General features: G+C 44.2%; 1 protein-coding gene across 1 annotated transcript in view; it reads right to left on the bottom strand.

Annotated features, from left to right (window-relative positions):
• The window catches only part of LOC122564642 (uncharacterized), a 609,322-nt gene that overhangs the window by 524,898 nt on the left and 72,251 nt on the right, over positions 1 to 12,173 (bottom strand). The window contains exon 11 of the mRNA XM_087998559.1: positions 19 to 154. Within this exon, the coding sequence (XP_087854685.1) occupies positions 19 to 154 (136 nt within the window). The remainder of the gene's footprint in view (positions 1 to 18; positions 155 to 12,173) is intronic.

The raw sequence follows: 12,173 nt of genomic DNA, 5'->3' as shown, positions 1-12,173 counted from the left end.
CAGATGCTTCCAACTTACTCTCTGCCTTGTTTGTAACAGGATTTTTAATCAGATTTGCCACAATTTCAATTGCAAACAAAGATGGAGCAAGGGTAACACAGAATCTCTCTCCCAGCTTCTTATTCTTCAAATCCGGCAAGTTTGCGAAGGGCACCTTAGATTAGAGAAGATTTCAGTTAGATTGGGTGGGGGAAGGAAGGAAGGAAAAGTACGAGAGAAGAGTGAGCAGAATTATGTTAGCTGTTATTCAGGTAACCAGCAAATCATAGCATGAACAACATAGCAAGACTGACAGGTATTACAAGATGAGTAATCGTAACAAAGGTACAATATGTACAGTTCAACACGGTTTAGTTGAATCTAGCTCCAATCCTAGTTGATGCCTGTACTTTTAGAACAGTGCATTTTTCTTATTAAATGATTCCTGCTGCTATCAGACTGTCGAGAATCTAACCTTGGCAAAGGCTATATACTAGGCGAAAGTGAGGACTGCAGATGCTGGAGATCAGAGTCCCTGATTAGAGTGGTGCTGGAAAAGCACAGCAGGTCAGGCAGCATCTGAGGAGCAGGATACTGTCCCGCCAGTGAGACAATGACACTCAAAGTCCAAGGACTGGCACTATCTCAAGTACACCACTGTTCAAGCATTCCCACATTACCTACACACTGATAGGCACTGATGGCTGCTGGACTGACTGATGTACCATCTCATCAGCCTGGTCCCCGAACAGCAGAGGACACAGATGTCATGTTGCAAGAAACTGAAAAATAGGAGTTTGCATAGTCCCAGAGGAATGTTACGTATTCGAGAGAGAGAGAGAGAGAGAGAGAGAGAGAGAGTTCACAGTTGGTGGTGAGTTTAACTGTGGAATTACTTAACCTCAGACAAAGGGCAAGGTTGAAAAGGCTGGGCCTTCATGGTGACCTCACCTGGTTTAGGAATTGAACCCATGCTGTTTGCATTACTCTGCATCACAAACCAGTTGTCCAGCCAACTGAGCTAAATAAATTGACATTAAAGGCCTTAAAATCTCACCAAGGTAGCCCTCTCAGTTAGCACCTCATCGGCAACCTCCATCCACCAGGGACTACAGTGTATCCGTTGGGCCTGGTCAACCCCACAACCCGTTGCAACTAGGACCTGTAAAGTTTCCTTTATTTCTCTGCGCCCAATTATGATTATTTGAATAAGTGATACCCTACGTGATCCCAGCAATTCAAAAAGGCAGCTAACCACACCTTCTCAAGGGCAACTAGAGAGGGACAATAAATGCTGGCAGGTAGTGATGTCCAAATCCCATGAATGAATAAAAAAGGGACCTGAGCACAACTGCAGAGCTTTCACGGACTGGAAACTTCGCCACACCTCAAGACAAAAGCAGAGTTCTCCAGGCAACTGAAGGCAGTGATGCAACACATACTCACAATGTAATGCATAAATGGTGGATAGAAACAGCACCAGAGATCACATAATTAACAGACACCAATGGTGTGAAGCTGCTTCAGTACCGTCAAGACCACCTATGGTGCAAGGCCCTAATCTGTTAAGAGACAAGCATGGAGGGGAGTTCACCATGGAATAAGTCAGTGCTCATTGGAAAGAACATTTTGACTACCTGCTTAAATGAGGCTCTGTCTTAATACAAACTGAAATAACTTCAGAGAGGCCAGTTTCCAGTTACCAAGTCACCTTTTATTTACATGTGGGGAATCCTTGACACTGATTCAGGTCCCTCAAAGCCAGTTTTCAGAGTGAACCGAACCTCTGACACTCCTGTTTATATCTGTCAGCTTCGCTTCCGCACCATTTGCGAGTTTGCAGTTTCACATTCCACATGCTTACTCAGGACCATCGCACCTACCCAAACTTTATACATCACTGGACCTGACCTCGTGTCAACGTGCTTCTTACCCACACAGGGCCATTCCCATAGTCCCTTATACCAAACTTTGTTTCCTGAAGTAAACTGCCTGTCTCACTCAGCAGAGTCTTGTGTCTGAAATTGGCATTACTGATACTGTTTCATCCTCCACCACCTCCCCCCCACCAACCCCAGCCCCCAACCACCTAAGGTGCGGAAACATCAGATTTAACTTGGTGTGGAGTCTTCTCCCCATTAGCAACTCAGCTGGAGTTATCCCTGTAGTTGCATGAGGAATGATCTGATAATCAAACAGGAATCTGGACAGTTTGGTATCTAGTGAAGCTGTAGGCTGTTTCTTTAAGCCTGCCTTCAAAGTTTGGACTGCCGCTTCTGCCAGACCATTGGATGACATGATGAATATCATCTGACTTTTGGAAATACTCAAATTCCTTGCTGATAAAGGATGGTCTGTTATCTGTGGCCAGCACTTCTGGGAATCCGTGTCTTGCAAAGGATGTGCTCAGTTTTTTCTAATCATTATCCCGGTGTTTGATGAATGAAATCTATGCACGTCTAGCCATCTTGAATGGGTATCCCCAATGACTAAGAACATTGAGCCCATGAAAGGGCTGGCACAGTCGACGTGCAACTGAGTCCAGGGTTTACCTGGCCATTCTCACAAATGTGAGGAGCTGCTGGCGTTAATTTTTGTTGGCACTCTGGGCACTGCCCCACCAGCACAGCTACATCTGCAATCAATCCTGGCCACCAGGCATAACCTCTTGCCAACATCTTCATTTTGGAAACCTCTGGATAACCCTGGTGCAGTTCAGCCAGTAGCTGGCGGTGACATTTGCTTGGACAATCACTCTTGCTCCCGATAACAATATACCATTCTTCAATGTAATCTGGTGTCTCCGGGTCCAAAAATGTTTCAATTTTAGTTGTGATGGTGCTTTGGCTTCCCCTATCACCACCAGCTGTTTCGGTTTGCCAGGGCAGGATCTTTCTCCACCCAAACTCTGACATTGCCTGCTGTGACTGCAAGGTTTCCCAGAAACTTTAAAACCATTGTGGGCTGTTTCAGTGGCAGTTCCACCAGCAATGTATCTGCCAGCTGGAGATGGCTCAATGCATCTGCATTCGATAGTTGGCCTCCTGGATGGTGTTCCAACTTGCAATTACACACACTTAATATTAGAGCCCACCACTGAATCTGGCCTGAAGCTATGGGCGGCCCTGCCTTGTCCTCTTTAAGCAGGTCTAGCAGGAGTTTGTGGTCCATTACTATTACAAATTTATATCCACAAAAGTGTTGGAGGAACTTCCTGACTCCAGATATGACCACCAAACCTCCCTTCTCTATCTGTGCGTATTTATGCTCTGCATTAGCCAAAGCTGGATGCACTGGCGATTGGGCATTCCTCTTCATGGGGCCACCATGAACTATTACTATTCCAATGCCATACTATTCCAATATCATATGTCAATACCAAGTTAAAAATCAGACAACCCCAGGCTATAGTCCAACAGGTTTATTTGGAAGCACTAGCTTTCAGAGTGCTGCTCCTTCATCAGGTGGTTGTGGAGTACAAGATTGTAAGATTGGGAAATATGATCTTGTACTCCACAACCACCTGATGAAGGAGCAGCACTCTGAAAGCTAGTGCTTCCAAATAAACCTGTTGGACTATAGCCTTGGGTTGTCTGATTTTCAACTTTCTGGATCAGTGGTGCTGGAAGAGCACAGCAATTCAGGCAGCATCCGAGGACAGGCAAAAACGACGTTTCGGGCAAAAGCCCTTCGGCTTTTGCCCGAAACGTCGATTTTGCCTGTCCTCGGATGCTGCCTGAATTGCTGTGCTCTTCCAGCACCACTGATCCAGAATCTGGTTTCCAGCATCTGCAGTCATTGATTTTCAACTTTGTACACCCCAGTCCAACACCGACATCTCCAAATTGTGTCATTACCAGATCTTGCTTCACCGCGGTGTGCTAACAACTTAGGAAATGTTTCTTCACTTCCCTGAAAGCTATGATTTGGCCATGTGACCATTGTCAATGCTGACCCTTTTTAATTGTTGATACCAAAGTACCAGGATGGAGGAGAAAGTGAGGACTGCAGATGCTGGAGATCAGAGCTGAAAATGTGTTGCTGGAAAAGCGCAGCAGGTCAGGCAGCATCCAGGGAACAGGAGAATCAACGTTTCGGGCATGAGCCCTTCTTCAGGAATCAGAATGGAGGCCAGGTTGTGTGTGAACTTTCCATAATAATTCATCAGCCCAACGAAAGACCTATGGTCTGGTACAGACGTGGGAGCAGGGGGACCTTCGATGGCCCTTGCTTTCTCTTCTAATAGGTACATATCAGTCTTGTTGACTCTGTAGTCAAAGTAAGTCACTTGCAGTACCTAAACACAATTTTTTTCCTTCTAAGGCGTATGCCTGCCTGGGAGAAACACCTAATGACTACATCCAAGTTCTCAAAGTGGTCCTTATTGGACTTCTCTATTATTAGCATGTCATCTAGATACATGGTGACTTGGGTTAGACCTCGTAAAAGGTTCACCATTGTCTGCTATAAAATTGCACACACTGATAACACCCCAAATGGGCAGTCTTGTATACAAACTCTTATGGGTATTAACTGAAGCATATTTCTGGGATTCTCATCTAACTACAATTACAAATACGTATCGTTCATGTCCACATTTGTGAAGACTGCCTCCCTTCCGGCTTTATGAATGAATCCTCTATGCGAGGGATTGGGTATTTATCCAGCTGTGAAAAGCAGTTTACCTGGTTGTTTAAAATTCCCACAAAAGGCAAACCTATCAATAGCTCACCATCAGAACAACTGGCGCCACCCAATCTGCAAACTCTATGGTTTGATGATTTCTTTGTTTCTCAGCCTTCTGATTTCTGCCTCTAATTTTGCCTGTAATGTAACTAGCAATAGGCAGGCCTTGCAGAATCGTGGAATTGCTTCCTGATCACCATGCAAGATGGCCTTGGCTCCTTTGTATTGGTTAGGGGTAAATGTGGAGTAATAGGGTAGGGAAATGGGTCTGGGGAGTTACTCTTTGGAGGGTCGGTGTGGACTTGATGGGCCTAATCGCCCGTTTCCACACTGTGAGAAAGTATGGTGCTGGAAAAGCACAGCAGTTCAGGCAGCAGCCGAGGAGCAGGAGAGTCTACGTTTCGAGCATAAGCTCTTCATCAGGAATGAAGGGGGCCCAAAGGGGCTGAGAGATAAATAGGAGGGGACTGGGAATGGGGGGGAAAGGTAGCTGGGAATGCGATAGGTAGATGAAGGTGGGAGGTGGTGCTGATAAGTTGGAGTGGACGGTGGAGCAGATAGATGGGAAGGAAGATGGACAGGTAGGACCGTTCAAGAGAGTGGTGCCCAATTGGAAGGCTGGGACTAGGATAAGGTGGGGGAGATGAGGAAATCGGTGAAATTGACAATTGACCCCCTGTGGTTGGAGGGTCCCGGAGCGGAAGATGATGTGTTCTTCCTCCAGGCGTCGGGTGGCTAAGGTTTGGCGGTGGAAGAAGACTTGCATGCCCTTGACAAAGTGAGAGGGGGAGTTGAAGTGTTCAGCCACAGGGCGGTTGGGTTGTTTAGTGAGTGTATCCCAGAGATGTTTTCTGAAACATTCTGTAAGTTAGCATCCTGTCTCCCCAATGTAGAGGAGACCACATCGAGAGCAATCGGCACAGTAGATGACGTGTGGAGGTACAGGAAAATCTTTGTTGGATCTGATAGGATCCTTTGGGGCCTTGGACTGAGGTGAGGGGGGAGGTGTGGGCGCAGGTTTAGCACTTCTTGAGGTGGTATGGGAAGGTTCCGGGAGTGAAGGATGGATTGGGTGGAGAGGAGGCGTGGATTTAACAAGGGAGTCGCGGAGGGAATGGTCTCTGCGGAATGCAGATGGGGTGGGGTGGAAAATATGTCCCTGGTAGTGGGGTCTGTTTGTAGGTGGCGGAAATGGCAGAGGATGATGCATTATATCCAGTAGTTGGTTGGAATGGAAGGTGAGGACCAGGGAAATTCTGTTGTTGTTGCAATTGGAGAAGTGAGGTTCAAGGGCGGAGGTGCGGAAAGTGGAGGAGATGCACTGGAGGGCATCATTGACTATGTGGGAGGGGAAATTGCAGTCCTTGAAGAAGGCGGCCATCTGGGATGTTCTATGGTGGAATTGGCCCTCCTGGGAGCAGATGTGGCGGAGGAATTGGGAGCAAGGGATAATATTTTTACAGGAGGCAGGGTGGGAGGATTGTACGATTCTATGATGACTGTCATAAAGAAGAGATGTTTCACAACCTAAGCTGTCCATACCTCTAATAATTATGTATACCTCTATCAGATCCACCCTCAGCCTCCTCTGTTCCAAGGAAAACAAACCCAACCTATACCGCCTGTCCTCAAAACAGACACCTCTCATATCAGACAACATCATGGTGAATCTCCTCTTCACGCTCTACAGCGCAATTACATCATTCAGATAGTGTGGAGACCAGAACTGCACACAATATTCCAGCTGTGCCCTAACCAATGTTTCATCAGTTGTAGCAAGCCTTCCTTGCTCCTATATTCTATGCCCCAGCTAATGAAGGCAAGCATCCTTTATGCCGCCTTCACCACACAATCTACCTGCACTGACATCTTCAAGGATCTATGGACTTATACACCAAGGTCCCTTTGTTCCTCAGAACGTCCTGAGGGCCTACCATTCATTGTGTATATCCTTCCCTTATAAGACCCCTTAAAAAGCATCATCTCACACTTATCAGGATTAAATTGGGAAAGAGGCGGCTCAAAGGTAGAAGACAGAAGGTGGTGGTGGAGGGTTGTTTTTCAGACTGGAGGCCTGTGACCAGTGGAGTGCCACAAGGATCAGTGCTGGGTCCTCTACTTTTTGTCATTTACATAAATGATTTGGATGCGAGCATAAGAGGTAAGTTTGCAGATTACACCAAAATTGGACGTGTCGTGGACAGTGAAGAGGGTTACCTCAGATTACAACAGGATCTGGACCAGGTGGGCCAATGGGCTGAGAAGTGGCAGATGGAGTTTAATTCAGATAAATGCGAGGTGCTGCATTTTGGGAAAGCAAATCTTAGCAGGACTTATACACTTAATGGTAAGGTCCTAGAGAGTGTTGCTGAACAAAGGGACCTTGGAGTGCAGGTTCATAGCTCCTTGAAAGTGCAGTCGCAGGTAGATAGGATAGTGAAGAAGGCATTGGTATGCTTTCCTTTATTGGTCAGAGTACTGAGTACAGGAGTTGGGAGGTCATTTTGCGGCTGTACAGGACATTGGTTAGGCCACTGTTGGAATATTGCATGCAATTCTGGTCTCCTTCCTATCGGAAAGATGTTGTGAAACTTGAAAGGGTTCAGAAAAGATTTACAAGGATTTTGCCAGGGTTGGAGGATTTGAGCTAGAGGGAGAGGCTGAATAGGTTGGGGCTGTTTACCCTGGAGCGTCAGAGGCTGAGGGGTGACCTTATAGAGGTTTACAAAATTATGAGGGGCATGGATAGGATAAATAGACAATCTTTTCCCTGGGATCGGGGAGTCCAGAACTAGAGGGCATAGGTTTAGGGTGAGAGGGGAAAAATATAAAAGAGACCTAAGGGGCAACTTTTTCACGCAGAGGGTGGTACGTATATGGAATGAGCTGCCAGTGGAAATGGTGGAGGCTGGTACAATTGCAACATTTAAGAGGCATTTGGATGGGTATATGAATGGGAAGGGTTTGGAGGGATATGGGCCGGGTGCTGGCAGGTGGGACTAGATTAGGTTGGGATTTCTGGTCGGCATGGACAGATTGGACCGAAGGGTCTGTTTCCATGCTGTACATCTCTATGACTCTATAGTATTATTGTTGGCCTCTGAGGACCGGGGTTCAAATCCTGTGGAGGCAGGTAGTGAATTTTGAATTCAATAGAAATCTGGAATTAGGAGTCTAATGATGACCATTAAACCATTGTCAAATGTTGAGGGAGAAAAACAACCTACTTCGCTATTATCCATTAAGGAAGGAGACTGCCTTCCTTACCTAGTCTGGCCTACACATGACTCCAGACCACAGCTATGTGGTTGTCTTTTAACTGCCCTCTGGGTAATTAGGAACATGCAAAAAATGATGGCCTAGCCATTAATGCTTTCATCTCATGAATAAATAAAAAAATATTCCCATAAAAACTTGGCAACATCCCTCTGTAGCCTCAATGTCTTCTTCACCAGTTACCTTCCTACCCACCTTTGTGTCATCAGCAAATTAACTTCCATACCATCCATCCCTTCATCCACATCATTAATATGACTATTAGATCTTGCCAAACAGAAAAATACCCTTTTCTGACTACTCTCTGCTGCCTAGACAGCTGATCTTCTGTCCAGTCTACCATATGTTAATGCAACACCACAAGCTTTTGTTTTCCATTATCTTTCACTTGGTACCTTTTCAAACGTTGACTCTGCCTGACTAACCTTAATTTTTCAGAGTGCCCAGTCATAAGACCTTTGATAACAGTTTCTACTGTCTTCGTTGTGACAGGTGTTAAGCTAACTGGCCTTTCGTTTCCAGCTTTCTGTCTTCCTTTTTGTAAATAAAGGAGTTTGCTCTTTTCTATTCCAGTGGAATCTTCCCTGAATCAAGGCACTCTTCAAAAATTAAAATTGTAATGACACATATTCCTTTAATTTTGGAAATGTGGGCTGAAAATGAGGAAAATGGATAAAGGGAGAATGTGCTAGAAGTTGTTCACAGTTTACAAAAGCAAGTGAAACTACCCCATGCATATGAGACAGTGTTTTTGTTTAAAGACACCAAATCCTGACAAATTGGATCCATTTGTTTTCAATTCAGGAGACCTCAGTACAATAGTAACCCTCTGATTGTTCTAACTTCAGCTTCACACAGAGTCTGTGAGGGAACTACAAACTGAAGTAAGGGAGTTGCGATAAGGGGGCATTTTCAGAATGGCAACTTCAATTAGTGCAGTATCACAGGGATCAGTTATGGGGGCACAATTATTTACAATATATGTTAATAACTTTGAAGATGGAAGTGAATCCACTCTTGCAAAATTTTCTGGTGACATAAAAGTGGGCAGGAAAGAAAGTGGTGAGGATGACACAGAGTCTGCCGAGAGATATTGACAGTTTAAACTAGTGGACAAAACCATGGCAGACAGAATATATTGTGAGAAAATGTGAGATGATGCACCGTAGCTGGAAGAATAGAGGAGTTAAATATAATTAAATTGAGAAAGACTGCAGATGGGACATTTAAGTGACTCTTGGATAGGCACATGGAACTTAGTACAATGAAGGGTATGTAGGTTAGTTTGATCTTAGAGTAGGATAAAAGGCTGGCACAACATGGAATGCCAAACTGCCTGTACTGTGCTGTACTGTTCTACGTTCTAAAGCTGGAGCACAAATGGAACTGGGAATCTTTGCCATAAAACACAAAAGCAACTATTCAAGTTCAGCAGGTAATAGGAAAAGCAAATTGAGTGATGACCTTCACTTCAAAGGGAATGGAATATAAAAATAGGAAAATAAACCTGTGGATCCAGAAATCTGAAACAAAAACAGAAATTGCTGGTCAAACACAAGAGGGCTGGCAGCATATGTGGAGAAAACGTAGAGCTAACATTTCAAGTTGAGTTTCTCCACCAACTTCTGTTTTTGATAAAAAGAAGGAAGTCTTGTTAAAAAACAATAGTTAGTTAGACCACACCTACAATACTGTGAACAGTTCTGGTCCACTCATACAAGGAAACAGATAATGGCATTGGAAGCAGTCCAGGCCCAGTTCACTCGGTTGATCGAGGCATGGAGGGACTGTCTTACTCTATAATACATTCACTTCCTTCTTTCAAGTCATTATAGGTTGAGTACATTGGGCCTCTACTCAATATAGAAGAATGAGAGGCAACCTTATCGAGACACACGATTCTTAAGGGACTTGCAAAGGAAAACGCCAAGAGGTTGTTTTCCCTTGAGGAAGAGTCTATGACCAGAGAGCATAATTTCTGAGTAAGTGGTCACCCATTTAAGATAGAGAAAAGAAGGATGCTTTTGACTTAGAGGGCAGCGAATCTGTGGAATTCCTTTTCCTGCAGAGGACTGTATAGGTTGTGTCGTTAAGTACTTTCAAGGTTGAGACATACAGATTTTTAATCAATGAAAGAATCAAGGGATATAGGGAAAAGGTAGGAAGGTGGTGTTGTGAATGATTAGATTAGGCATGATTGCATTGATTGGCAGAGCACATCAATGGTTGAATGACTTACTTCTGTGTCTTATGATTGTATGGCTCTAGAATATACGGTTCCAAGAAACTAACCCAAAAACATTCTCTGAACTCCTTATCTAGTCTACCTTTTCTAATCTTATTCTTTACAGTCTATACATAAATTAGAATACCCAATGATTACTGCCTTGGCTTTATGACAAGATTTCATATTTCTTCTTTTATAAATCGATCCTACCGCTGTCTACAGTTAAGGGGCCTGCTTCTCATTCTCTAAAATTGCAATGACAGATTATATTACCTATATTGCCTAAAATAACTATTTTTTTCATCTCATTGTATGTTGTACAGTGCTTATTAAAAACGTTTAAAATCTTCCATGCCAATTCTAACAGATTATGAAGGTAAAACCTCAATTATATAAAGAGTCATCCATTTTATTTTAAATGCTATATGCATTCAGATGCAAAGCTTTTAGTTTCTATCATTTTTATAACTTGATTTACTTTTAAATTTACACTCTCTTTTCCTCCTTCTCATGATCTGTTTATCATTTTTCATACTGATAGGTTTCTCTTCCCTGGTCTCTTCCTAACATTTATCTCTTGCTTCCACTATTTAGTTTAAAGTCCTCTCTACTTCCCCCGTTATGCAACTCACTCGGCCTTAGCATATTTCAGATGTAGACTCTCCCAATGGTATCATTCCCCCAGTATTGTTGCCCGTGCACCAGGAACTGGAACCCACTTCTCCCACACCAGTCTCTAAACCAAACAATCATCTCTCTAACTAAATTTATCCTATGCAAAGGTTTAAGTTAAAATCCTTTGAATTTTTGAGGACTATTACCTTTGAGGTTTGGACTCTTAATTTGGTGCCTTGCACTAGAAACAGAACTGGACCAGCCACATAATGACTTGCAATAAGAGCAGGGCATAGGCTGGAAATATAAACAAAGTGCTGGAAAAGCTCATCAAGTCTGGCAGCATCTGCTGAGACAGAAACAGAGTTAACCTTTCATATCGGTTAGGACTCTTTGAAACAGCATCTAATAACCCATCCACCAGCTATAAGGTACAAATCAGGACATAGAACATAACAGCACAGTACAGGCCCTTCAGCCCTCAATGTTGCGCTGACCTGTGGAATCAATCTGAAGCCCATCTAACCTACACTATTCCATTCTTGTCTATATGCCTACCAAATGACCATTTAAATGCCCAGAAGGTTGGGTGAGTCTACTACCGTTGCAGGCAGTGCGTTCCATGCCCTTACTACTCTGAGTAAAGAAACTACCTCTGACATCTGACCTATATCTATCACCCCTCAATTTAAAGCTATGACCCCTTGTGCTAGCCATCGCCATCCAAGGAAAAAGGCTCTCACTGTCAACCCTACCTAACCCTCTGATTATCTTATGTCTCAATTAAGTTGCCTCTCAACCTTCTTCTCTCTAATGAAAACAGCCTCAAGGCCCTCAGCTTTTCCTCATAAGACCTTCCCTCCATACCAGGCAACAACTTAGTAAATCTCCTCTGAACCCTTTCCAAACCATGCACATCTTTCCACATCCTTCCCATAATGCGGTGATCAGAACTACATGCAATTCCCCAAACGTGGCCGCACCAAAGTTTTGTACAGCTGCAGCATGATCTCATGGTTCCAAAACTCAATCCCTCTACCAATAAAAGCTAACACACCGTATGCCTTCTTAACAACCCTATCAACCTGGGTGGCAACTTTCAAGGATCTATGTACATGGACACCGAATCTCTCTGGGTAAAGACAATGACTGCAGGTGCTGGAAACCAGAGTCTAGATTAGAGTGGTGCTGAAAGAGCACAGCAGTTCAGGCAGCATCCGAGGAGCAGGAAAATCGACGTTTCAGGCAAAAGCCCTTTATCAGGAATACAGGCAGAGAGCCTGAAGGGTGGAGAGATAAGTGAGAGGAGGGTGGGGGTGGGGAGAAAGTAGCAAAGGAGTACAATAGGTGAGTGGGGAAGGGGATTAAGATGATAAGTTAGGGGGGAGGG

This window comes from Chiloscyllium plagiosum, unplaced genomic scaffold (assembly GCF_037043375.1).
Source record: "Chiloscyllium plagiosum isolate Xiang-an unplaced genomic scaffold, Cpla_swu_hap1 HiC_scaffold_21, whole genome shotgun sequence".
NCBI lineage: Eukaryota > Metazoa > Chordata > Chondrichthyes > Orectolobiformes > Hemiscylliidae > Chiloscyllium > Chiloscyllium plagiosum.
The sequence above is the reverse complement of the archived record's forward strand: the minus strand, read 5'-3'. Positions and strand labels throughout refer to the sequence as shown.